Source organism: Lissotriton helveticus, chromosome 10 (assembly GCF_964261635.1).
Source record: "Lissotriton helveticus chromosome 10, aLisHel1.1, whole genome shotgun sequence".
NCBI classification, from domain to species: domain Eukaryota; kingdom Metazoa; phylum Chordata; class Amphibia; order Caudata; family Salamandridae; genus Lissotriton; species Lissotriton helveticus.
Window position 1 is genome coordinate 109848086 of NC_136071.1, and position 23591 is coordinate 109871676.

Consider the following 23591-nt stretch of genomic DNA (forward strand, 5'->3'; position numbering starts at 1 on the left):
CTGAAGACTCCTGAGTGGGCACCCCTCGTAAGATGACAGCCCAGGGCTATGCCTGGGCATGTCACAGCCAGGAAAGCTGTCCTGGAGGAGGGTTTTACTGCAGGGCACCAGACAAAGAGCCTTTCTCTTTAAAATCTTCAGCTTTCCACATATGAAGTAAGAAATCTGCAAGCTGTTTTGCCGGTGTATTCTCCACCATCTGTTCCAGCACCCAGGTGCGGCAAATTCTGCCATATTTAACCCCTTCCACGCGGGGCTAATTTCCCCGCGGTGCGGGGAGGGGGAGGGGCCGCGCGCGGTTCCGCGGTACTCATGACGAGTCCAGCTCGACATGCTGCACAGCGGAGCTGTGCTCATGACGAGCAGGACTCATCATGACTCGCCCACTCCAATAGAACGCCCGCACAGGTGGGGAATTAGCTGCGCATGGGAGGGCCGCAGCAGTTATGACGAGCTCAGCTCGTCATGAGCACAGCTCCACTGTGCCTAATGACGAGCTCAGCTCGTCATAAGCATGGAAGGGGTTCGAATGGTGGACCCTTTGAGCCTTGGACAATAATACAAGCGAGGACATGGGGGTCCCTCCTTGTCCTGATGTGATTCTGAGTCAGTTGTAGTGAATTTGATACACTGGATTTTGTTCTGCTTGATTCAGAGTGGGGAGGTTTTAACACATCTGTTTTTTCCAGGTGTGGGATAATCACACTTGATTTCTTCTGCTGGTATTTCCAGCTGGAAAAATCACATGAGTTTTCCCATTTTGGTCACCAATGGAGCATACAATGCTCCCCCTTATCAGAACTTCCTTCCCCTTCTGTCTCCTACTCTTCTATGGTCTTACCTCTCTTCCCACGCCACCCACTGTCCGCGCCTACATACCTGTTCACAGCGGTTGGTAAATGTAAGTGTTAAAACCCCATGAAATTGTGAATTCTGTCTGGTTCTATGACTGGACAAATTGGTCAGACAAGTTAATTGCATCGGTCCAAGGCATTTTACTCATGTTTGTATGTTATTAGTGGGGTTGTACCACACGTTAACGGTAAGTTCGGATGTGGTTTTACTGTTAGCCTGGGAGCATACAAATTGTAATCAGGCCCCAATTAGGGCAAAGTGGGCTCTCCACACCCTCGGGCGCCGGTGCCACTGCACCTTCTGCACTATTGATAGCTATGCCTCTGCCACCATTACAATAGAGGTTTCTTCACCAAAGGGGTGTCAACGTAACATGCTGGAGTGTGTTTGTCAACATTTAGGATTCCTTTAAAGTATTACATTTTGCAGGGCAGCCTTTAAGAGCTGTAAGTCTGTCAAACAAGGCGGAGTATCCCACTCTGTACATATTGTGGTGACCCGTTGGCCGCGATGAAGGTGTTTCCACCAACAAGACATAAGCCATGGAGCCACCTCCAAGTGGGTTTATTCAACCCCTGGTAGCACAAGCTGAAGACCACCACTGGCGATAGAGTCTCCATTAGGGCCTTCCTTGATAGGCCCACCAATGTTCAGGGAAGATCCTACTCTCTGTGGTGTTGCTGTTGTGTATAAGGACTTTTAAATCTTCTTTGATCTATATCTATAGTGCAGTGTCCATCACATCATATCTAGAGCACTTTCCATACATGTGTACGAACTGTACTGGGTTTAAAGCACCCTACTCTGAAACAGGCTCCAGACAACACAGAACACAGCCGCCAGGCTTGTCCTCGACCTCGCGAGACAGACCCACATGACCCCCAACCTCATAGCATGCATTTCAAACTCCTCACCACACTTACAAAGCTCTCCACAATGAGGGCCCATCCTACCTCAACCAGTGAGAGAACTTCCACCAGCCCACAAGCAAGCTTCGCTCCTCCTCCCTCCACCCCGCCCACTGTTCTCGAATCATCAGAGGCAGAAGTGGTGGCCGATCCTCTCCCCTCTGGACCCCAAACTCTGTAACAACCTCTCCCTACTTCTTCGACCAGCACCAACACTACTGGAGTTCAGAAAGAGTTTGAAAACCTGGCTCTTCAACAAAAAGCTTGGAGCAGCAAAATGTTCCCCCCCAGCGTCTGGAGACCCCCACGGGTAGTAGCGTTCTATCCCATTTGATTTGATGTTAGAGCCTGTTTTGATTAAACATCATGTAGTCAATATTAGAATTGCTTTAGTATTGTTCCAGATCCTGTAATCGAGAGCCACAGGTCACTGTATAGGATGAGTTTGGAGGAGTGCAGAGAGTAGAAATCAGCATAAATGTTGGATTGGCATGGTTGTATGATATGTAAGTAATGATTGCTGTATATTGTGTGATTATCATTTTTTGTTTTCGTAGTTTACTTGTTCCTATAATTTTCAGCCTCGTTTAAGGAAGGGTGTAGGTACATGGAAAAGGTAAATGTGCGTTATCTCAATAAAATGTGTATTACCAAATGAAACACAGTCCTGCGTCAAGGCTTTATCTGTGCTTTGTATTGTTACATCTCAACCATGGAGACGTAGTCTGTTATCATGTGGCCTGTTGGTATCAGTGGAAACTGTTAAGATTCTGGGTGATCGCTTAGATGCAAACCTTTCTGTGGATCATTAACTTGATACTGTGGTCAGAGGCTACTGGTTCCATAGGCAGACATTTTGAAGCTTATCGATGCAGGAGAGACTTAGACTTGTAAGTAAATACCATCCGCTTTTGAGCACTTTGCACTTTGATTTTTTTAGCAATATGCATCAAAGGGGCTAATTTCAATGTTGGCGGTTGGACCACTGACCACTATCGCGGTGTTCTGGAGACCGCCCGACAAGTAGTCGGTGCTCCAACTGTCGAATTATGATGAGACCGCGTGCTAGCGGTCGGATAGTACACTTTAACACTGCAACTTGTGCTGCGGTCCAGGAAAAGGGCCACAACACAAGCCGCAGTGTTAAAGAGCACTACCTGTACATCCATGCACCGTGTGCCATGAGGTGCCTGGCACATGGTGCATGGATGTGTGTGGGGGCACTACATGTGCCCCCCAGGGCCTCTTTAGAGTGGCCCAAGGGGGACAAAGGCCCTGTTTGGGGCCACCATACCCCATTTCCGGCAGGCTTTTCATAGCGGTCAGACCACCTCGAAAAGGCTGTCACAGAGGGAGATCGTAATCCCGATGGCAGTACCTGCCTCGGCACTGCCGTCATTGTGGATTGCGATTCCAATCGCCGCCCCATCGGGATCAGGAGATCCTGTTGAAGGCAGCTGTCTGTTCCCCCATCTGACAAGGGTCCGACCGCCAGTATTGTAATCCAGCGGACCGAAGGGCTGTTTGTCAGTGAGACCACCACCGATGCCCTGATGGTGGCATTCCCACCAACATCGAAATGAGGCCCAAAGTTTTTGTATATTTTTCCAAACTGTTGCCATTGTTTGATCTGGTGAAGAGCATAGTCGAGTAGTATTTTATTTGTTGGTTTTCTGGAGACAGAATTTTTTTTGTGTTTTGACTTGCTGGTTTCTGTTCCAATAGTTTTAGCTCCAGGAGGGCCCATGCATGAGTGTTAGAGCATGTTGCAAAAACTCATGCACGAATAAATAATTAAACAAACACATAAATAAATTAGTGACTACTTATCAAGTAATTGTGATATACCCTTAAAAGATGTTTTGTCTTTCCTTATGCATATACTTAAAAGCAGTAAATTTCTAAAATCTCGTGTGCCGAGCAGTGACAGGCACATTGCAAAGAATAACTGGCCACCTACCAGTCGCTGAATGCTGTATTTAGGTATTAAACCGACAAAGGTGAGACATTGGCCAGTCTTTGTTAACACTTGTAACACGTAAACAACAAAACTATGAAGTAATACTACAACAAAATGTGCTTCAATATGCTGCAAAATTTGCTTTTCCTTGTAGCAAAATTTGGTAAACTATGCTGCATAATTTTGTTCTCCCTTACCGCATAATTGCAGTGGCCCTAACTATAATGCTACCAAAGTAATTTGTTGATAGTCGGACTACACTCATCTATAGGCATGTCTGAATACTGATGGGCACATGAGGGAATAGTTTTTTCCCTCACATGGACTCACACGAATCTGCTTTGCCTCATTTGCTTCTCTGCTCACCAGGCAAAGTGAGAGAATTAATTGGGCCTCAATGTTGGGGGAAGGAGTGATGCTCCACACTTGTACAACAGTAAAGCCTGTAGATCATCAATGTCTTGAGCTGCAGAGTAGACCCTTTGATGACTTAGAGAAGTGTGGGTGTGGGTGGACTATTACGTGAATGATGTATGCACAAAACATCGCTTAGTTTGTAAATAAATAAGAACCAGGGCCCTAGTCAGGAGGCCACCACAGCTTGCAGCACCCTTTACCACTGCCAGTATTGCCATCGACAGTACCTACAGATCTACCAGCCATTACACTGCTACAAGTGTTTCAATTCAGACTGTTCGAGGCCCCCAAAGCTATAAGAATGGATTGAACGGCAGGTATTGGTTGTTTTTAATTTATATTGAACTAATAAACAGCTGTTTTCTGCTCATCTTTAAATTACACAAACAGTGCCACTATGTGGTAGCTGTCAGAAGTGCTGGTGTTGTCAGTTAAGTGCAGGTGCCAAGCACTGGAAACGACCGGCTCCAATTAAGCACTGGCTCAAAGAGACAAGGCTATGCTGATAGTGCTGATAGCTGTGGTCATGGTCTTGCAAATTACTTGCAATTAATTGCCGGGCCTCCTCGGCATCTATATCAGGGGTACGCTTATAAAAAAGACCTGGGTAAGGCAGAAAAACACAGAAATTGTTTCTTTCCTATAATTAACTAAAGCATAGAAAAATAAACGTGTTGCCATGGATATCTCCTTTTTGCTTGTCACTCTTCATCCAGAAAGGCCCTGTTTCAATTTGGTTTTTGCAACTGCATCTTTAAATATGAAGTTTGACCTGCCCTTCCCCTTGTCTGCTGGATCTAGCAGCAGGCATTGTGATGTGAGAACTCAACTGTAATAAAGTCATTCCAGCTGAGCGGCTACAACATTTCTTTATTACAGGTGGCCAGGTGCATCACAAGTCACCTGTAAAATGGAATTTAGTGACAGATTTTATACAGGTATTTCAGGATCCTATGTATAATAATAATAATACAAATATATGATTGTTATTGTTGTGAATATTATTGTAATCGTTGTCACTAATACCAACAACAAAATGCGACTACTACTAATAATATAAGCATGTAATATAGGAATTATACAGGGGTATTGGTGAAAAACAGGGGATGTTTTTCTCCGAGTGCTTCTGCATCACATTAAGTAGACAGCTCGAGCTTTTTTCTAGTTATTTATTTCATGTTACACAGACCCCGAAGTGTAAAATATCCCTGTTATTCACTTCCTACCCAACTCAAATTTTATGTTCTATTTGCCTCCAAAAACATCTTCCTTTGCTTTTAGCTGCTAAGCATGGGCAGAGGAGTAATGGGGGAGTTATACATACCAAGGCCTTTGTTAAAAAAACAAAAATACCTGCCTTCCATCCCCATCACCCTCTGGGGCACAGGTATAAGGAAATGGCGCAGCGCAGTGCTGCGGCACATTTTGCAGCGCCGCACTGCTAATTTCTAAAACACTGGGATGAGCCGTATGTACAAGAATACGGCGCATACAAGTGTTTTCCCTAGTGCTAAAAATAGCTGCCTAGTGCCAACACAGACACCCTTGCGCCATACTGCAAGGGTGCCTGCATTGCAGGGATAATTGTTTATGTGCAGGAAGGTGTCCCTTCCTGCACAAAAACAATCATTAATGTCGATTTGCTCTTTCTATGTGTGCTGCAGAATGCAGCACACATAGAAAATGCAAAAAGGAGAAGAAATAAAAGTATTCCTCCTGGTTGTGCATATCTAAGGCCTGCTTTTGCATGGCCTTAGTTTTTGGCGCTGCCTCCGATTTACACATCCTTGTAAATCTGGAGCAGCATCAAAAAGCAATGGGTGTTGCGGTGAAACACCCATGGCAACACCCATTGCACGCTCCTTTCACACAGATATCTGTGTAAAAGGGAACCATATTTACAAAGCGGCGTTAAGGCCATGCAAGGGCGTTCCGCCACTGGAATGTTGAATAAAGTGACGTTCCGGCGCGCAATCCCCTTGTACATTTGCCCCTCTATGTTTTCCCTACCCATTCCCTGACCTCACATGGCTGTGCTGTCTGCTCTCCATCAGAGCAGAGAACAACTTTTGTTTTCCAGCGTTGCCATGTCTAATAATCCTGACAGAAGTAAGGAAAAAACCTTCCAAAGCCAGCACCAAGAAATGACACATCCAAGAAATGACACATCCAGTCCGAGGAAGAATGCAATGCTCCGGAAAGTGAGAATCCTTAGTCAGAGGCTACAGAATGTAGTGCAGAAGATCACACTGACTGAAAGAGGCAGGCAGTCTCCTACAGCAAAGGGCACAGACTGGGAGTGGGAAGGAAAGATGATGTGTCTGAGGACAGGTCATGCTTTTCACCAGATGCCAGAAGCTATATTGAGGCTGCTCTCGCTTGCGCCTTATATATTTCTACAACAGGGGCAGCAGGCTTGAAGGCTGAAGACCTAAACATTTTTGATAGACCTCCCACTGTCTGAGTCAGCTTTAGGGCAGATTTAGCTAGCTGGGCATCCCACCCCAATTGCTCCTTGAGAGTAATACCCAGCTATTCAAAGGTCTTTACTCTCTCGAGGGGTATACCATTCAAAATAGGGTTTGGTCGTGTCTGCCTTGGGGGGTTAAATATCATAAAATTTGTCTTAGCTAGATTAATCTCCAGACCACTCTCCCTGCAAAAGTCTGAAAACCCGTCCAGAGTACGTTGGATGCCTGTCAATGTTCGGGACAACAGTAAGGTGTCGTCCGCGAACATTAGTGCGGGCACCCTAGCTGTCGCTAGTCTCGGGGCATCGGTGTCCTTTATACCTCTGAGATACTGTATGAGCCCATTAATGTTAAGACAGGAGATAGTGGGAGCCAGCACGCATCCCTGGCGCACCCCCCTTTGTACAGGGAATCGTGCTGACAGTTCTCCCGACCTCCCGCATCTCACCTGAGCGAAGTTTTCCCTGTGGAGCTTTCTCAGCAATCCCAGGAGATAAGAAGGAATATCGAGATTATAGAGGACTCTCCACAATTTGTCCCTTGGCCCAAGGTCGAAAGCGGCTCGCAGGTCCACAAAAATGAGGTAGAGGCTGCCACCCTCCACACTCACCGATTTCCAGTAAAGGACCTGGAGTCGGAAAATCTGATCTACAGTTGACGTACCTGTACGGAATCCAGCCTGTAAATTACTCAGAATCTTGTTATCCTCTTTCCAGGTCTGCATTCTGTCCAGGATTATACGTCCCAATACCTTCTGTGCAATATCTATCAGACTGATGGGCCTGTAGTTCGAGGGTTGCAAGGGGCAGCCTTTTTTAGGTCTCGCTGCGAAAAGCGCGCGAAAGCGCACTCTCGCTGAGAGAACTATAGCTGTCGGCTCAGCCAACAACGAGGGGAGAGAAGAGCTGGCCAAGCGCGCAGCATTGTCAATGGCAGAGGCGGATTCAGAAGCGCGCCTTGGGATTGGGTCGCGCGCGTCGGATTTCGACTCTGCCATGCGGCCGCAGAAGCACCCACACTTCCGCCTCTCCCTCAGCCGTTCTCCGATTGGTGGTCAAGATAGCACATACTCCTCCCCCCGGCGCGTCACGAGAGTTCTATGGCCGCCCATCCGCTGTCTAAGTCTCCCCTGGGTCTCTCCTGCCACCGGCTGCACATTGCACCGGTCACCTCCCTACTGCTCCTCCCCCGGTGCAAGCAGCAGCTCCAAGAAGCACTGTTGTATTGTCACCATGGCCTCCCCGGTGGCCGAGGAGCCCTTCCCGCTCCACGGACTTCTGCCCAAGAAGGAGACGGGTGCCGCCGGCTTCCTCGCCCGATTCCCAGAGTACGACGGTCGCGGGACGGTTATTGCTGTGCTGGACACTCGTGGCGTGGACACTAGGGCGCCGGGTATGCAGGTAACAGAACGTGCATGAAACGCAGGGACGAGAGCAGATGTAGCGGGTGCAACTGCTGCCACACTTCCTCACATCTGTGATTTTTGGGTCACAAACAGAAGAAGCAACACACGGTTCCAAACGCAGACGCCAGCAAGTGTAGCTGGCTTTGTTTCGCTCCTGGAGGGCGTTTGGTAAAATTAGCCTTTCCAGACTGCTGAGCACTGCACAGTACATTATTGCTATATGCGGGGTATGCCCAACTGAACATTTCTATGTACTGAAGGTTTATTACCCAGTATATTGTTTTCTATCCCAATGGCTAGGTTTCTTTTTTTTTTTATATGTTTTTATTTTTCCGATTACGCACACTTTAAACATTGTACATTTTACATCATTGATTAAAATTCCATCAATTCATGTCAATTAGAGATATACAGTATACAATACATTTCATTATCGTCGTTATATTTATATTAGAAAAACGCCTAGCATCTAACAAATTCAGTTGCAACCTAGTCCCTCTTTCCATCTAATTATGGGCTCCCGTATTCTCAAGCCTAGAGTTTTCCCTCTCCTTCCTTTTCGCACATATATATTCTTCTCCATATTATATGCCAATAATAGGTTAGCCAGCCAACTCTGCATTACCGGTGGTATTTTTTCCAGCCATGCCCTGGCTATTGTTAATCTGTATACCGCCATTGCTACAAACATGAAATCCCGCTGTACCCCATCCCTATCCAGGCCAACCCCTAGCAGAATCCAAGATGGAGTAAGCTTAATTTGCATCCCTAGTGATCTACCCAGAAACCCCTCAATATCTCTAATCAATGTATGAAGTTGCGGACAGGTAGCAAATATATGTATGCTATCAGCTTCAACGGCATTACACCTGGGACAGGTAATACCCGTGGTACCCCCCCCATTTTGCGATCCTGGCTGGAGTAAAATAAAGTGAATATATAGTTTTGTAATGCTGCGACTGCATTGGGGATGCACACAATATCGTTCGGCCTAAATCTAGTGACTCCTGGAACCACCCTGTTTCCCCAGCTGGTTTCTCCGCCCATCTATTACCGTATTTTTCTAGATCATCCGTTTTCTCTTTTACCAGGCTTGCATAAAAAGAACGAATCGTGCGATCCCCTGCTATTCTTATTTTCTCCAGAATTTCGTTTTTATTAAATCCTGCTGGTCCTCCTTGTTTACTAGCTAAAAAGCTCCTGATCTGAAGATACTTAAAAAAGCCTTGGTTGCTCATATCATATTTATTTCTAAGATCTGCAAACTGTACCATCCCTTCAGAATTCAATACATCACCAATTTGTACAATCCCCCTTTCTGTCCACTCTGCCATTGTTTGATCTCCAAATATTTCCATAGGGAATGACTTGTTCTTATACAATCTAACATACCGATTGTATCTCCCCAGCTTAGACTTTTTAAAAAAAACATTCCAAACCTTAACAGCAGCCAGAATTGTCTTAAACCTCGTTCTTTGGAAGTAACCAAAGTCTATACAATTTAAAAAACAATTTCCCGCCTCCACCTCTAATACAGCTGTGTATACTTTTGTAGAAAAATTATTCACTCTTGGATCACAGTCGTTTCCGCCTATTAATCCCTGCATATATTGCAAAGCTGCTGCTATATAGTAAAGCCTAAAAGCAGGGGCGCCCCACCCACCCCTCTCTCTTGGTAGAGAGATAAATCTGTAAGCCCTGCGAGTCTTACCCTGCGCCCAGATGAACCTATTGCAGATAGCCTCCAATGTATTAAACCAACTGGCCTCAAAAAATAAAGGGATGGATCTAAAAAAATAAAGAAACTTGGGAAGGATCACCATCTTAATTACGTTGGTGCAACCCACCAATGACAAATGCAGATTGTTCATCCTCTCCAAATCCGCTTTTACTTGTGACATTAAGGGGATCATCTTGTTTCCCACCACCCGATCCAGGTTTGCTGATATTGCCACCCCTAAGTACATTGCTGACCCAACAACCCTATCATCATTACAGCTCAAATAACTATTCTCGACAATCTGCATTTTAGATCTATTCAGGCTGTACCCAGAAACCTGTCCAAAACATTGAGCTTCTGCTTCCGTCGCCCTAATGGCAGCTATGGGGTTGGGTGTCAGAATGGCCACATCATCCGCGTATGCCAATGTTTTTACCCTGCAGCCATTTATATTCATTGCCGGTATCCCTGGGTTCCTTTCTAGTCTGCGCAGATACGGATCCAAATAAAGCGTGAATAGCAGGGGGGATGACGGACAACCCTGCCTGGTCCCTTTACTAATTCTGACAGCTGTCGAGTATCCCCTATTAACTCTGATCTTTTGTATAGAGTCTGTATAGCTCTAATAAAGCCTTCCCCTATGCCGCTCCACCTCATAACTGACCATAGGAAACCCCAGGAGACCCTATCAAACGCCTTCTCAGCGTCTAAAAACAGCGCTGCCATAGGGTCTCCTAGGGTACCTGCTGCGTCAAACATAGTTATTACCTGTCTGACATGCTGTGTTGTCCCTTTTCCTGGGATAAACCCATGCTGGGAAGGGCAGACCAGACTCTCTACAACCTGTGCTAGTCTTTTAGCAAGCATTTTTGAATATATCTTTACGTCTGAGTTCATCAGAGTAATCGGACGGTATGAGCCTGGGGCGGTCACAGGTTTGCCTTTCTTTGCAATTACTATGATGTCGGCCCCTCCCCAAGACTCGGGTACCGATTCTCCCTTCTGTGCCAATAACATGATGTTAAACATATCCCCCATAAGAGTTGTTTGAAATGTTTTAACCCCTTCCATGCTAATGACAAGGTCAGCTCGTCATGCAGTGCACTGGAGCTGTGCTTATGACGAGCTGACCTTGTCATGAACAAGGGAAAATCTGAATTTCAGCACCCAGCGGGAATTGCCTTAGCACCAATGTGGTTAAAGAATTCCAACGGGATCTGATCCGGACCCGCAGCCTTCCCTGAAGGTAGGCTGCCAAGCGCTGTAACAAACTCCTCTAGCTGAAATATATCTTCTAGTTGAGCCTTGTCATCCAAAGAGAGCTTTGAAGGGACTACCTCACTCAGATATCCTTCTACATCCACCACACTCCTTGTGTTATCTGCTGCATATAGATCTGAATACAATTGCCTGAATACTTCCCTTATCTGATCTGGTTCTCTAGTAGTATTTCCTTGTGTGTCTATGATTTCCTTAATATCTGATGCCACGCCTCTCTGCCTAGTCCAAACAGCTAAAATATGGCCCACCCTTTCGCTGAGCTCATACGCACTCTCCTTCTTGGCGAGATATTTTTCAGTGGTTTTCTTGGCGATCCCTTCCACCGCCTCTGTTCTGAGTGTAATAACTCTAAGCATTATGTGATCTAACGGGGATTGCTGCCTAACCGCTAGTGCTAACTCCTCTTCAACTCTCAACAAGCTTTTAAGCATCTCTTCCGCCTTCAGCTTCTCCCTCTTCTGCCTTGAGAGTACAAAGCTCATTGTCTCCCCTCTGACCCCGGCCTTAAATGTATCCCACATTACCCCCGGGGACGCTGTCCCTCTGTTTATATCCCAGAAATTCTTGATCCACCTTATCATGACTGCCCGATATTCCTGATCCTGCAGCAACACCCTTTCAAACGTCCACTGTAGCTCTTTCCTTTGAAACTGACCCAATTTAACTGTTAGCACTAAAGGGCTGTGGTCCGATATAATTCGAGGGTGTCTTTCTATTTTTGACCCATCAACCAAACTATTCGAAATTAAAAAATAATCAAGTCTAACCAATACCTGGTGGGGGCTGAAAAAAAAGGGCTACCATCTAAATTCGGATGCCACTTTACCCATGGATCCTCTAAAGCATTATTTAACACCATATCTGTCAATGCTCTATAGGTTTTCTTCTTTCTGCCTAAATATTGGCTCCCGGGTGGCAAAAATGAGCTAACTGGATCATGCAAATTAAAATCGCCACAGCATATGATTGGTTCAGGCCATTGTGCCAATTCCACATCCAAATACTGAAAGACATCCGGGTCATCCTCTGTGGACCCGTAAACTGAAACCAACGTGATTATCTCCCCTTTAAAAACTATTTCCAACAGCACCCGCCTCCCCCATTGGTCTTTTTTTTTCCTTTTCACTATTGTGTCTCTATTTCTACCCAGCACTGCAACCCCTCCAGTTTTGGTCCCTTGATTAGTTTTTGCTAAAACTGCAAACCCTAGCTGTTCCAGGAGATATTCTTTGTTACCCTCTATATGAGTCTCTTGTAGACAAACCAGATCCAACCGTAAAGTATTCAAAAGTGCAGCCACTCTATGTCTTTTATTTATTTCGTTCAACCCGCATACATTTATTGAAGCTATTCTACATGCCATCTAGATGGATTTTGTATCCAACAAACAATACTGCTAATCTGCTAAGAAGTGGATGTGGCAATTGATGCCATACATTTCCTTTTGTACCCTGTATATCTTGTACGTCTCCTACCATATTTCCTACCCAAGTGTGCTGTATCAACCAAAAATCACCATATCTTCGTGTGCCATTTCCTCCCCCCCTCTGCCCTCCCCAGCCCTTCCCACCCTCCTAGCTCCCCCCACCCCCTTACAGGCAAATAGGTCGTGAGACCTATGTGTGGCTGCTTCAAATTGTGCGAGTCGCTTCCCCCCTCTGCTTTATTCTATCCGATACTGTGTTGTGTTGCTCCATTTCAAGATTTACCCTAATCAAGGTACTTAAACCCTGCAACTAGCATCAAGGATTTGAAGGCCCTGCCCCATGTCCAGTTTTCTGTTTCTTAATCTCATCTAAAAACTGCTGGGCTTTAATCTCTGAAAAAAACATGCAGACTTTCCCTTTTACCACTATCTTAAGTCTTGAAGGATACAGGAGGTATGCTTCTGCCCCAAGGGCCTGAAAGGGTGCTATCATTTGCCTAAGTTTCCATCTTTGCACGACAGTGGCGTGGCAAAAGTCGGGTCTAGTGATGAACGTAGTGCCCTGAAATGATCGCCTGCTGTCTGGCCTTGCTTTGTCTATGATCTCTTGCCTTAGTAAAAAATTCCCTATGTTGACCAGAATTGCCCTGGGTAGTGCACCCTGCCCCCCTGAAGCCTACCCTTTTTTTAATACAAAGGGGAACCGATGCGCCCTCTGCACCTCTCTTTCCCACTGCCACTGGGATTCTGGAAAACCCCCCTTTAACAGGTCTACAACAAACTGCCTTACATCTTGCCCTTCTGTCCCTTCTGCCACACCCAGAATTCTAACATTATTCCGTCTCTGTCTGTTCTCAAAATCTTCCATCTTCCAGCGCAGATCCTCCGCCATCTTCTCATGTTCTGTTTTAAATGCTTGCCAGCTTCCTACATCGTCCTCCAGTTTCCCAGTTCGTTCCTCAACCTCTGTTACTCTGCCCACCACTTCTTTATACAGTTTATTTACTTTCCTAAGGGACCCTTGAATTTTCTTCGTGGCCTGCCTTGCTCTGCGGCTATCCGATCTTGCTTCTGCTTGCATCTGTTTAAGGGTGGTGAATAAGATTTCAAAGGAGTCACTTCTGGGTGGGGCCTCAGAAGGGGGACCCCCGGCTCCACCATCATCTTGGTAGACCTGTGATGTGGCCGAATAATCCCATACTAACCGTCTTTCAGGAAGGAATGGAGACCCTGAAGCACGCCTTCTTGATCTGGGGATTTTTTTCCGTTGCTTGGAATCTTTTCCAGAAGTATCATACCCTGAATCTGTACCCTCCTCCTCCTCCTCCTCCTCCTCCTCTGAGCTTCCTGACATTATTGATTCAGATTCTGTGTCCTCATTCAGTGAAAAAAAGCACTATTGAGCCTCCATCACCCTTTTCTGTTGCCCGCTTAGTTCTGGTCCTCCCCTCGTTGCCTTTATCAGTCAAACTATCCCTGCTGCCCCAGGTACTGTCTGATTGCTTTTGAGAGTTCATCTCCTCCTCCATTAACATCAGAGCCCCGAGCATATCTGAATTCCCCAGGTCAGCGCATCCAAGAGCCTCGTGGGTTCCTCCTACCGTTGTTTGCTCTGAATTAGATGTTAGTCCTGCCGTGCGGGCCCCTGGTGCCTCCTCTGTCAGCGAGCCATGTCCGTGAGCAGCCTGTTGCCTGGGTGTCTGCGCCGCTACTGAGCCTCGTACGGGATCCAGACGTTGCCTGGCAACCAGATTCTCCGCGTTCACTACGTTCACTGCTGCCTCCGTAGCGTCCTCGAGGACGCTTTCACCAGCCTCTAGCTGCTCCTGAACACCATCCGATTGGCCGGGGACCCTCGTGGAGAAAACTTCTGTGAGGGTAGGCTGCCGCATCCCTGGGTCTTCGATTTTTGAGGTGTCTGTTCCTTTCATTGTTTTATCTACTTTGACCGGTTTGTCTGTTTTCAGATTCCTGCCTTCTGTGATACTAAGTGGATCATTTCCCTAAGGTCTCCGCTATCTTTCCGCGAAGCTCTGTCTTTTTTTTAGCCAGGGGGGCCGGGACTTTGCGAATCGCCCCCATAGCCTTCCCAGCCTTTCCAAGACCTGCATCGTTGCACGGAGTAAGCGCCGTTACTACCGTTTTTGTCTTTGTTGCCGATAGTTCCGACATCTCTTTCGGTTTATCTTGCTTAGGAGGTCGGGGCGGCATCCTACAGACCAAATCTTGGTTCTTTTCACCGTCTACCGCGCCTGCCCACCTTACGAGTTTTTTTCTCAGCCAGTCCCAGCTTAGTCCGAACCTGGAGACTTGTTGTATAAACCGTATATACTCCTTTAATCCTTGCTGCCACCAGTGTTCACCAGCCATCTGGGGTCCGCAGCGCCTCTAGTCATTCCATAATTGGCACAAGCAGGAGAGGGGAAATAGTGTGACTACTCAGCACAGCTCCTCAGCGGCCATCTTACCCCCGGCCCTCACGTTCCGGTTCCAAGTAAGAACCCTTGTGTTGTGCCGCCATTCAGTCCCCAATGGCTAGGTTTCAGTGTAGTCCGGGAACGCATGTTATCAAAAGCGGGGACGTCACTAGCTGGGGACGCACCCTGTTTTTGACACAACTACCCAGTCACCGCCAGATTTGTAGTTCCAATGTAACATTTTTAAGTAAGGACTTTAAAATGATTCCACCCTGAAAGTGCCACTGGTAAATTATTCGGAATTGACTGACAGTGTCATGATCTGGGGTCTGCTGGCAACTAGTGTGTTAACATAGCTGACTGTGGGACATTATTCTGTGTCTTTTGCACCCCTCATGTCCCCATTTGAGTAGTTTTTTTTTATTATCACAAGCAGTTGAAAAAGTAAACGTTTTCGACTGTGCACGAAACCAGTTGTTTTACCTTGGAGTGCATACCTCAATGCTCGCATTCATTCTAGGAATAGTAACAGTAGACGTGCATGATGGGGCGGTGGGAAATCGAATTGGATTAACTACTGTAACCTGACTGGGGACAAAATCAGATTTTTTAAGTTGCCTTGTGACACTTCATCATACCATTAGTACGTGTGTATGTTTTTAAAAACTTCTATTTCTCTGACTGCAAAGTTAGAAGAGTTGACACTGTTGCTGGAGTACAGGGAGAGCGAGAGATGTTGTTCTTTGTAACCTACCACAAAATGTAAATACCTGTATATGAACTGTATGAATTTAGCCATTGTTATTTGTAATATCAATACATCTAAGTCACGTAAATACAAAACGTGTTGCATTACAAATGCTATAGGTGTCACATTTGTGAAAGTTATAACTATTGGCATTGTAAATGACAAAGCTATTAATTTAGCTATTTTCAAAAACAACACATAAATAAAAAAATTGTCATTTACAAGACCAATAGCTCAAACTTTCCTAATGCGAGACCTATTGCATTGCAAATGCTTGTTAAAGATAGGGACTATCTCCGCCCCCGCCAAGTCTCCTGTGGATCCATCCCCATTAAGATTGAGTTAAACAGGACGGAGAGATATGGGGCCCATATTTTCGGTTTAGACCAATTTAAGTCCCCAGGGATCTTATCAAGCCCGGGGGCTTTGCTTAGGAGCAACTTGGCGATGTCAGATTCCACTTCTAGTACTGATATCACCTGCCCCCCCCCCCCAGTCGACACTCGTGAGGGAGGCACGGGGACATCGGTGCAGGGACGCCATTGCTCGGACTAGTGTATAAACTACCGAAATGGTCTTACCATAACGCTGGAGTTATGTTAGGGCTAATTGCATTCTTCTCACCCTTCCCATCGTTGCTAACAATTGCCCAAAAGCATTTCAGATCTCTGTGCTGTAGAGCTAACCTCAATTCCTCCCATTGATCCGCCTCCCAAGATTTTCTCTCTTTCTCAATGGCTTGTTTCTACTGGGCCCGGAGTGTCTTGATCCTGGGTTTGTCTTTGGCCTTAATTGCTCTGATCAAGTCCCTCTTCTTTTTGCGTCACGTCATATTATACCATGGGTGAATCTTATTTGATTTTACCTTGGCATTCATAATAGGGAAAAATACCTCTAACATTTTGGAGGCTAGTTCATTATGAATTTCTATGGGCCTGTTGTTCCTCCCATCTCCTAATCCCAAAAACGCCAACTCTGCCATTTCATTAAGGTGAGGTAAAACCTTGCGGTAAATCTCGGACTGCCTACGAGGAGAGCCCATTATGTAGGGCCATTTAACTCTCCGCCTATTATTATGGAGAAGGAGAGGCTGTTGTACCTGGTTGGCATCATTCTGATTGTTGGACAGACCCCAACTACCTGGCTTTAAAATCATAACCAGGGCATTGTGGTCGCTGTCCATCCGTTGATGGATCCAAAAATCCAAGACATTGTCCCATGATCTAGATTCGATCATAATGTAATCTATGATCGAAGTGTGTCGTTCTCTATTAAAAGTCGCAGCACCCAGTCTATCAGAGTGTAATCGGCCATTGCAAGACCTCAGGGAAGTGGACAGGGTGCAGGAGGTAATTTGTAAGACCAACGGGGTCCATGCTTTAACTGGTGGAATCACTGGTTCAGGAATATTCCAGTACTGGTTCCCCTCGTCAATGTCATCTATACCCGTATTATTGAGAGGTTCATACTGACAGTTGAAATCGCCCCCGATTATTAAACCATAATCTGGGTCAAGTGTCAGCATGAATTCGCTCAGCTGCTCAATGACATTTGACACTTGCCCACTCTGGGTTGGCCTAGAGTATACATTTATTAAACCAATGTGTTTGTTCCTGGCATTGTTAGCAAAATACATTGAATGTCAAGGGAGTCTAAGGGGAGCACTTTAACTCTAGCTCCCAGGTGGGTGGCAACCCATATACTTAATCCGCCCGACGGTCTGCCACTAGTTGCTTTTATTGCAGGGATATTAAAGGTCGCAAATCCACATTGCTGGATGTCCACCGTGGCCCACGTCTCCTGCATGAGACAGACAGCTTGTCCACAAACTTGCCCCAGTCTTCGGGTATCAATTTATTTTTTAGCCCAGCGATATTCCAGGATAAAATGTTGATACTCCCTGTGGCCCCCTCCAACCGGGGTATAGCAGTAAGCCCACGGTTGTTTGGTCTGGGTATCGTATCACCCATAAATTCAGTTCCCCCCTCCTTGGTCGTGCTTCTATCCAGGAACTGCTATACTAACCCCATCAATTTCATTAGATACTCCTGCTGCCAGTGTTTGGATCCTAGGTGGTCCACCATTATTACTTGTGGGATTGCCCCATTGTTGGCCCTTTTTGTCCCAATATTTACAATAATGCTCCAGCTGCATATCCTGGATAATGTTACGCATGTTGTGATATCAGGCATGCAACCGAGGCCCGTGCAGGTAAGAGCGGTGGGGCTGGGTGTGGGGGGATTTCAACAGATGACGATGAGAGAAAGTTAATCATTAATTGTCCCTCGTGGTCGCCTGTCGAATGCCCCCCACCCAGCCCCCCCACCACTCTTACCTGCAAGGGCCGCTCCTGCAGGCATGTCTGACTCAGTAAGTTACCGCTGACATTTGGTAGGCCTTGCAGGTCATGGAGCCAACTCAGCCATTTGTCTATCAAGTGGGTACCTTGGTAATAGTTACACCTGTTACTCCAACTTTCTTACCCCCTTCCTCGCCATTGTCTACTAGTGAGTAGTGGAACCTATAGAAACTACTTCTTTGGTAGTACTTTAGATCTTGCAATGCCCATCCTTCTATGTGCACGCGTAGGACGTAAGGGGGCACACACACCTCTGCCATCCAACAAAACGTATAAAGTAAGAGGAAACCCACATACCTCCTGCAAGCAGTGTAGAAAGCCTTTGCCCTTAATAGACACATGAATACTCATTGTGACCTCCAACAGTCTCCATTTGTGTTACTTCCAGACTATGGGGTGTACAAATATATAATGAAATGGGCAAAAATTCTGCTGTATTTAAGCCCTGTGAACTCTGCTGTGTTAAGACCTGCTTGGGCGTAAGCGAACGCCTCATTAACGCATTTCTATGAACTTGCCTAAGGTACCAGGCAGCAACAAAGTAAACAAAAAAAACTTGTGGTTACAGAGCCTGGAGGAAAACAGAAGGTACTGAGCAGTTTTCTAAAGAGAATGTGATTGTGAAGCAAGCAGAGCTGAAGAGGAATTTTGTTCCAAAGGGTAGGGGTGACTACAAAAAAGACTGGCTGCCCAGATGCCGACATCTGAGACGCCAAGCAATTAGACGGATGTACGTCATGACAACGCGGGCTTTTACACCGTGCTGCCATAACGACGCATCCATTACAACGCAAGTCGTTACAACGACTTGCGCTGTAGGCGCTGGATTTTGGAATAGTATGATTTACTATTCCAACTCCAGCCTACGCAACAGTAGGGAAGGTGTTGGAATAGTAAATCTACTATTCCTTAGTCTCTAGCGCCATCCAGCGCAAGTCGTTGTAACGACTTGCGTTGTAATGGCAGCGTCGTAATGGCAGCGTGGTGTAAAGCCCGCATTGTCATGCCTGTCTCCCACTTAGACTTCTCAGACTCTGGGATTGCTGATTGGTCATTGGATATATCGCGCTACTGTTTATCTAAACAAAATGGAGGAGGAGACAAATACTGTTCAGGTAAGTCCCATGCTATAAGACTCCCCTGCAATGACATCACTAGAAGGCACATCAGACAACGTTTGGTACCAATGAAATGACACTGCATCCGGCACCTATTCTTAAAGAAGCATTCAAAGCATTTGTGTGTTAAAAAACCTTTACTGGTAACAAGCACACAGCCCACCAAGTAGACTTAGCATTCACCAAAGACGTACTTACTTTGAATCGCAGAGGTTTAACGTGGTTTACTTGGCTGACAACAGCAAGAAAGCGTTTCCAGTAAATTCAGTACATCAATGTCCTTGTTGGAGAGTTCTCTGGTGACAACATGTGACTGGCTCCAAACTCCTTACTTTCTCAGTAGGATGAAAATTACGATTTGAAACTTGCTAATGGATAGGATGAGCGCGGAGACTGAAAGGGATATGTGGGTAGGGGCAAAGGCGGGGGTAGAAAGACAGGTTCAGCCAGCGCAGACTATGAGGCAATGGACCCCCAAGAAGATCAAGAGTTGGAGATGATGGAGAGGACGCCGGTCAGAGAACCAACAAGTGTCTTGTCGATAAAGACACTGATTGTACATTGTTCTTTTATTCATGGATTACTGCTGACCTAATCCAATCCAAAATAAAACAATTCAATCCAACCTAACCCAACTAAACCCAACCTAACATAACCCAACCCAAAACAAAATAACCCAACCAACCTAACCCAAATAAACCCAACCCAATATAACCAAACACAATCTAACCAAACCCACTCAAACCCAATATAACCCAGCCCAACCAAACACAACCCAGCCCAACCAAACACAAACCAGCCCAACTCAACTCAACCAAACCCAACCCACTCTACTCTAAGCCAGCTCACCCCACCTAACCCAGCCCATTTCACCCCAACACTACCCTCTATCCTGGCATTTATGGTTAGCTATTTATTTGATTGCTGAATTTAATGGGTTTGTTGAATGTGAACAAGTCAGTGTGCGACCAGGTGTGTAATCAGTATGGTTGTAGTGAAATGTGTGCGCTTGCTTAAGTCTAATATGTCTAGACTGAGACTATATTGACCCGTGACAATGAAAGAACCAGGGTCTGAAAGAGAGAAGGCGGGGAGGGGGGGTAGCAAGTGCTAGCCCGACTACCTCTAAGTGATGTCCTCGCCTTTGTGATTCTTGCACCTACAATAAACAAGGACATGTAACTGTGCATAGATATAAGTAAGCCGCATTTGCATCCGTCCATGTTTATTTCGGTTAGGGTTGCACCTGCTGTAGAAATATTGAAATCCAGCCAAATTAGTTTTTACTCTACCCTTCAGTGTTCCTTTAAGCATTTGAATACATCATATCATTTTAACAAGCTAACGCAAGGACAAGGCTAGGAATTTGAATAAAGGCAAATATGCAAAGAAGTCTCCGGGTGCTTTCATCAAATCCGGATTGAACAAAGCGCGGGCCTCCATAGCTTCGGGTCGTTTGTAGTCTGGAATCTCGAGTGCATGTATATCGTGATACCTTAATATTGTAGCCAAAATATTGAGAACCAAAATATCGAAAGGTAAGGGCATATTGGGAAGTATCAATTTACTGTTCTTTACTCTACATCTATTTATCTTGAAAACATATTTATCATTAAGGTGCGTAGATGAGACGTTTTGTATAGAAAATCTAAACATATTTACCTGTCAATATTTTTGTCCTCGAAATCTTCGCTGCGATAATAAGGTATAACAATATTCCTTACTCAATATTGATGATGCACACCATCCCGGCAACAGGAGCATCAGTGAAGAAATCTCAATCCATAAAACCATTTTATTTTATATATACAGCTTCCATGAGAGGTACTTAAACAAAAAGAAAAATGCTGGTAGCTGTTAACAACTGCTATAATGTCACACCAGTGTACAAACAAAAAAGAATGCACTGTGGTGTGACGTTGCAGTGCTGGCAATGCTTACTGCGGTCTTCCACTGCTCCCCATGATCTTCTTAACCTAAGGTATCTGGGGCATATTATCAAGGGATTTATCTCCGCTTTTTTGGCTTTAACCCCTTCGGGGCTGATGACGAGCTGGGCTCGTCATGGCGTAGCCTCCTCGCACGCTCATGACGAGCCCAGCTCGTCATGAGCCCCACCCTCGGGGGAAGCGCCAGCGCTCCCCCCGAGTCAGCCCGATTTTTTTAGTTTCTGCGGGGATGGCAGGGGAAGACCTTCCCCTGCCTCCCCCCGCCCTCCCCGCCCGCGTCATCAATGACGTCAGCGCGCGAGGCGCGCTGACGTCACCGGAGGCTCCATTTGTTTACCGACGCGCAGGGAAGCCATTTGCTTCCTGCGCGTCGGATGGTAAACAGGTTAGTTTTGCGGCTGGGGCGGGGGAGATTTCAGTATTGGTTCTAAGGAGGGAAAGGAAAGGCTTTTCCTTTCCCTCGGTGGCATTTAGAGGTTTCCTGCTGCACGATCGTGCGATCGTGCAGCAGGAATGTTAGGGATTTTTTTTTTTTTTCATGGATGATCAATTTCGTAGTTCGGGGAGCGGCCCCTTGGGGAAGGGTCGCTCCCCTTGTTGGGGGAACATTATCTATGAAGTCTTCTCTTTGCTGCAATGTTGTTGAAAGGCCGTTTTTTCTACAAAAATGCCGATGGGGGTCATTTATAAAGTAAAATAATAGTGCTCATTATAATGAAGGATGCAAGTGCCTCTGTCCTTCATTACTTATACTGATGTGTGTTTCTGAAGTGGCTAAAAAACACACCTGTGCTGCCTAGGCAAAGCTCACTAGTGTTTTTGGCCTGATGAATGTTTTTTTTTTGTGTGCTGCTTTTCAAACACATGCTTTGTCTCCAGTGACCATGTGTGTGTTACTATGCCATGTGCGAAGGGGTCCCTTGAGTGAGCTGTCCATCATAGTGGGAAGCTCACAAATGTTTTTGGGCTGTTGATTGTTACCTGAATTTGTGCTGCAACTCTAGCGCCATCTTTGTCTCCATTGACCATGGGTGCGTTACTATGCAACTGCACAAATGTGCGCAGGGGTCCCTTGAGTGGGCTGTCCATCATAGTGGGAAGCTCACAAATTTTTTTGTGTTGATGATTGTTTTCCTGAGTTTGTGCCGCAACTCGAGCGCCATCTTTGTCTCCAGTGTCCATGTGTGCGTTACTATGCAATTGCACAGATGTGCGCAGGGGTCCCTTGTGTGAGCTGTCCATCATAGTGTTTGGGGTATGCACGAAACATGTCGACGATAGGAGTTGATAGGTACATCTGGACACATTACGTTTAGGGCAGCCTATCTTTCCACCCCGTTTATTACCACCTAGAGGCAAGAATAAAGTTTATTGTAAACCTACTGGGCAGGTATTTCACACATCACATAGTCCACTCCTCAAATACACATGCACCACACATAGTCTAATAAAGTGCTCCTACGTAACTTTCGCAAGTCGCAGCACGCCCCAGCCCGTAGAGGACTGGGATGGCCCCAATGATGAAGCATGTCACCGTGGGGCAACCCTGGTGAGTGAGGGGACACCTAAAAGAGGAGCATTTCTCCCCTTTTTTGTACACAATACCATATTTTCACAATCGACCCCAGTGTGTGTTGGTTGTTATCTGAATAAACTAGCAACGCTCTTAGGTATCTGGAAGCAGAGACCATTTGTTCATCATAGTGGGAAGTTCACAAATGTTTTTGGGCTGATGATTGCTTTCCTGAGTTTGTGCTGCAACTCGAGCCCCATCTTTGTCTCCAGTGTCCATGTGTGCGTTACTATGCAATTGCACAGATGTGCGCAGGGGTCCCTTGTGTGAGCTGTGAATCATAGTGGGAAGGTCACAAATGTTTTGGGGCTGATGAATGTTTTTCTGAATTTGTGCTGCAACTCGAGCGCTTGCTTTGTCTCCAGTGTCCGTGTGTGTTACTATGCCATCGCACCAATGTGTGCACAGGTCCCTTGAGTGAGCTGTCCATCATAGTGGGTAAATTTAGGAAAGATGGTGCACTCCGCTAGTTGGTGGGCGTTGCCAATAGGGGATCTTCTGTGTGAGTTCACATGCCTCTTATGTGTATAAATGGTCAGAGACTGTTGAGAGCAGCAGATGGGGAGAAAGAAGCTCCTGGTCATAGGAACTGTTTTAGGATTGCGCTTGTGAAAATCAAGGATGCAAGTGCCTCTGTCCAGCATCGCAGTTAACCACAGTAATTCTGTTGTCCCCCTCCCCATGAGAATCCCTGATGATGTCAGCGCGCACAGCACGCGCCAACATCTTCAGGGATTCCCAGGCGGTCGGGAAGCCATTTGCTTCCTGCGCCTGGAGGTGTTAGGTTGGTTTTGAGATATTTGGGGGGGTTTGCAAAGAGGCTTCAGGGGAGAGGTAAGTGATTTTCCTCTCTTCTGATGTCTCTTTGCAGGGCATTTCTGGCTCACGGTCGCGCACAGCATTGCGATTGTGCGGTGGGAATGCCCTCACTAGCACCAGGGATTTTATTTTAGATTGTAGGAAGTGACCCATTGTGCAAGGGTC

At 46.1% G+C, this 23591-nt stretch overlaps 1 protein-coding gene across 1 annotated transcript in view; it reads right to left on the reverse strand.

Annotated features, from left to right (window-relative positions):
- LOC144783953 (uncharacterized) overlaps positions 1-11538 on the reverse strand; it is a 65893-nt gene extending 54355 nt beyond the window's left edge. Inside the window, exon 1 of the mRNA XM_078662682.1 lies at positions 10926-11538. Coding sequence (XP_078518808.1) covers positions 10926-11538 — 613 coding nt within the window. The remainder of the gene's footprint in view (positions 1-10925) is intronic.
- Positions 11539-23591: the final 12053 nt, after the last annotated feature.